General features: G+C 45.3%; 1 protein-coding gene across 1 annotated transcript; it reads right to left on the reverse strand.

Moving 5' to 3' along the window:
- Positions 1–246: 246 nt before the first annotated feature.
- Positions 247–1,179, reverse strand: LOC102847582 (olfactory receptor 2A2-like). The gene has a single exon (XM_006887269.1). It carries the CDS (start codon positions 1,177–1,179, stop codon positions 247–249), a length of 933 nt encoding a protein of 310 aa, XP_006887331.1.
- Between the last annotated feature and the right edge of the window lie 1,155 nt (positions 1,180–2,334).

Here is a 2,334-nt window from a genome sequence, read left to right on the forward strand (position 1 = left end):
ATATCTCACATATGTTCTTTCTTTTACACAAGTTTTCTATTTTTTAATAATTTGAATAATACAAATGTCCCATCTCAAACATTAGCATATGCTTGACCATGAAATATTGTCATCTCTTCAGAGCTGGTTTGGACAATTGCCATTTTTAGATCGAATTTATAACCAGGAAAATGTACAGTTTCTTGTATCCTCACAATACAGACCTCACCAGGAAAAGTCTCGTGTAATCAACAGTCGTACCATCTGTCACACGGCCCCCTTCCTCTGCAGAGCCCTGTAGAAGGCCTCCTTCACCTGCACGTTCCTCAGGCTGTAGATGAGGGGGTTCAGCATTGGGTTGAAGAGGCTGTGAAACAGAGACAGCATTTTCTCCTGCTCCTCTCGTTGCTTGGAGTCTGGGACCATGTAAACCAGCATGGCGATCCCAAAGAAGAGCCCGACCACACACAGGTGGGAGGAGCAGGTGGCGAAGGCCTTCCTCCTGCCCTCTCGGGACTGGATCTTCAGGATGGCCCACAGGATGCGAGTGTAGGAGATAAGCATGAAGAAGAGGGGTCCGACAAGGACAAGGAAACTGGCAGCAAGGATGACCACTTGGTTGACAGAGGTGTCAGCACAGGCCAGCTTGAGGACAGAGAGAATTTCACAAAAGAGGTGGTTCACCTCCTGGGGCCCACAGAAGGGAAGCCTTTGGAGGAGAGTGGCGTGAACAATGGCGAGGGTAAACCCACATGCCCAGGACATGCTGGCCATGGCAGTGCACACCCTCCAGCTCATGATGACCATGTAGTGCAGGGGGTGGCAGATGGCCACGTACCTGTCGTAGGACATCACCACCAAAATCAGGCACTCGGTGGCCGCAAGGGCCAAGTAGAGAAACACCTGGATCACACAAGACACAAAGGAGATGGTTTTTTCCTGGTTCACCAGGTTTGCCAGCATCTTGGGGACATGGTTGGAAGCATAAGCTATGTCCAGGACTGCCAGGTGGGAGAGGAAGAAGTACATGGGAGTGTGCAGTCTGGGGTCGAGGCAGATGAGTCCGAAGATCACTCCATTTGCCAGCAGACTGAAGACATAGAACATGAAGAAGACCCAGAAGAGGAGGAATTCCACGTCCGCACTGAGCTGGAATCCCACCAGGATGAACTCCGTAACCCATGACTGGTTGCCCCTCATTACTTAGTGACGGTCTTTATAAAGCGAAATGTGATACCACGGTCAGAGCTGGGGAATCAAGGAGAGTTGGAGTCATTTACCTTGAAAACAGCTCAGAGCGAGGTTATAAATGTGTCTTTCCTCCCTTCTATAATTTGCTCACTTTTCTATTTTTAATATTTGCTTTGCAAACTGAATTCAAACCTGAAGTGTCCATAATTCATAGTGGCTTCCCATATACTTTCATCCAGACTCAACTTTTAAAGAGTCTTTGACTTTTACTCCCTTTTTGTGCTAATTTGTCTGGTTGGTGTGTGCTGACTCCCAACTGACCTGCCAGTGGGTTTCGTGAGGCTGCAGATTGTACAGCAAGAAGGTGGAGGGTGGGATGGGGGAGAATTCCCATCATTCTCCTGGAGAACAGCTGGTGGATTCAAACCTTGTGCCTTTGGTTGACAATGCAGTGTCTTACCTCTAAGCCAGCACTCCTTCAAGAGGTTTCAAAGACTTCTCATTACCCCCAATTTGCTTAGTCCTCCCACGAATGCATTTTTGTGTGTGTGTGGGGGGGAAGCAATTCTCTAGCTCAATCAGGAAATCTAATATTCATATTACTCTCTTTCTGACCCATTGAGTCCTTCCACAGTCCCCCTGCCCAGGGCCCACAGCAAGATCACCTGCCCCTTGATTCTGCCGTCTTCCTTCATTCTGCTTTCATGGAGAATGTTTACTCAGTCTTCCTTTGAAGACTATTTCTGATGTGTACAGAGCAGCTGCTTTGTGAAATGCTCCTTGAATTGAGGTGCCCAGTGTGGCCCCTGCTTAATTCAGATAAACCTTTTCAGCAAGATGAACTGGTATTACCCTCAGTCCTTTAGGATATAGGAGATCTTATGCAATCTCATAATTGGAGATGCCAATTAGATCATTTGATCAATTAGATCCTCCCTACAGATCAAGCTACAACAAAAATTAATTTTTTTCCTTTAATGTGGTTTATTGAGGCAAGCATTAGAATATTCTATAAACATTGTGGTTTTCAGAAACTGTCAACCACTAATTTTATAACTCTTGGATTATTTTTCCTAACTCAATTATTAGTGATATTATTTTAAATATATTCTAAATTATCATTTCTTTTACATTTGGGAGCAACTTTATTTGAAGAAGAACTTT

The sequence above is a fragment of the Elephantulus edwardii genome, unplaced genomic scaffold, assembly GCF_000299155.1.
Source record: "Elephantulus edwardii isolate Elephantulus edwardi_28Jun2011 unplaced genomic scaffold, EleEdw1.0 scaffold00055, whole genome shotgun sequence".
Classification (NCBI taxonomy): Eukaryota; Metazoa; Chordata; class Mammalia; order Macroscelidea; family Macroscelididae; genus Elephantulus; species Elephantulus edwardii.

What these genes read in the sequence shown, in the direction of transcription:
- LOC102847582 (XM_006887269.1), bottom strand. Translation starts at nt 1,179, where the DNA reads ATGAGGGGCAACCAGTCATGGGTTACGGAGTTCATCCTGGTGGGATTC.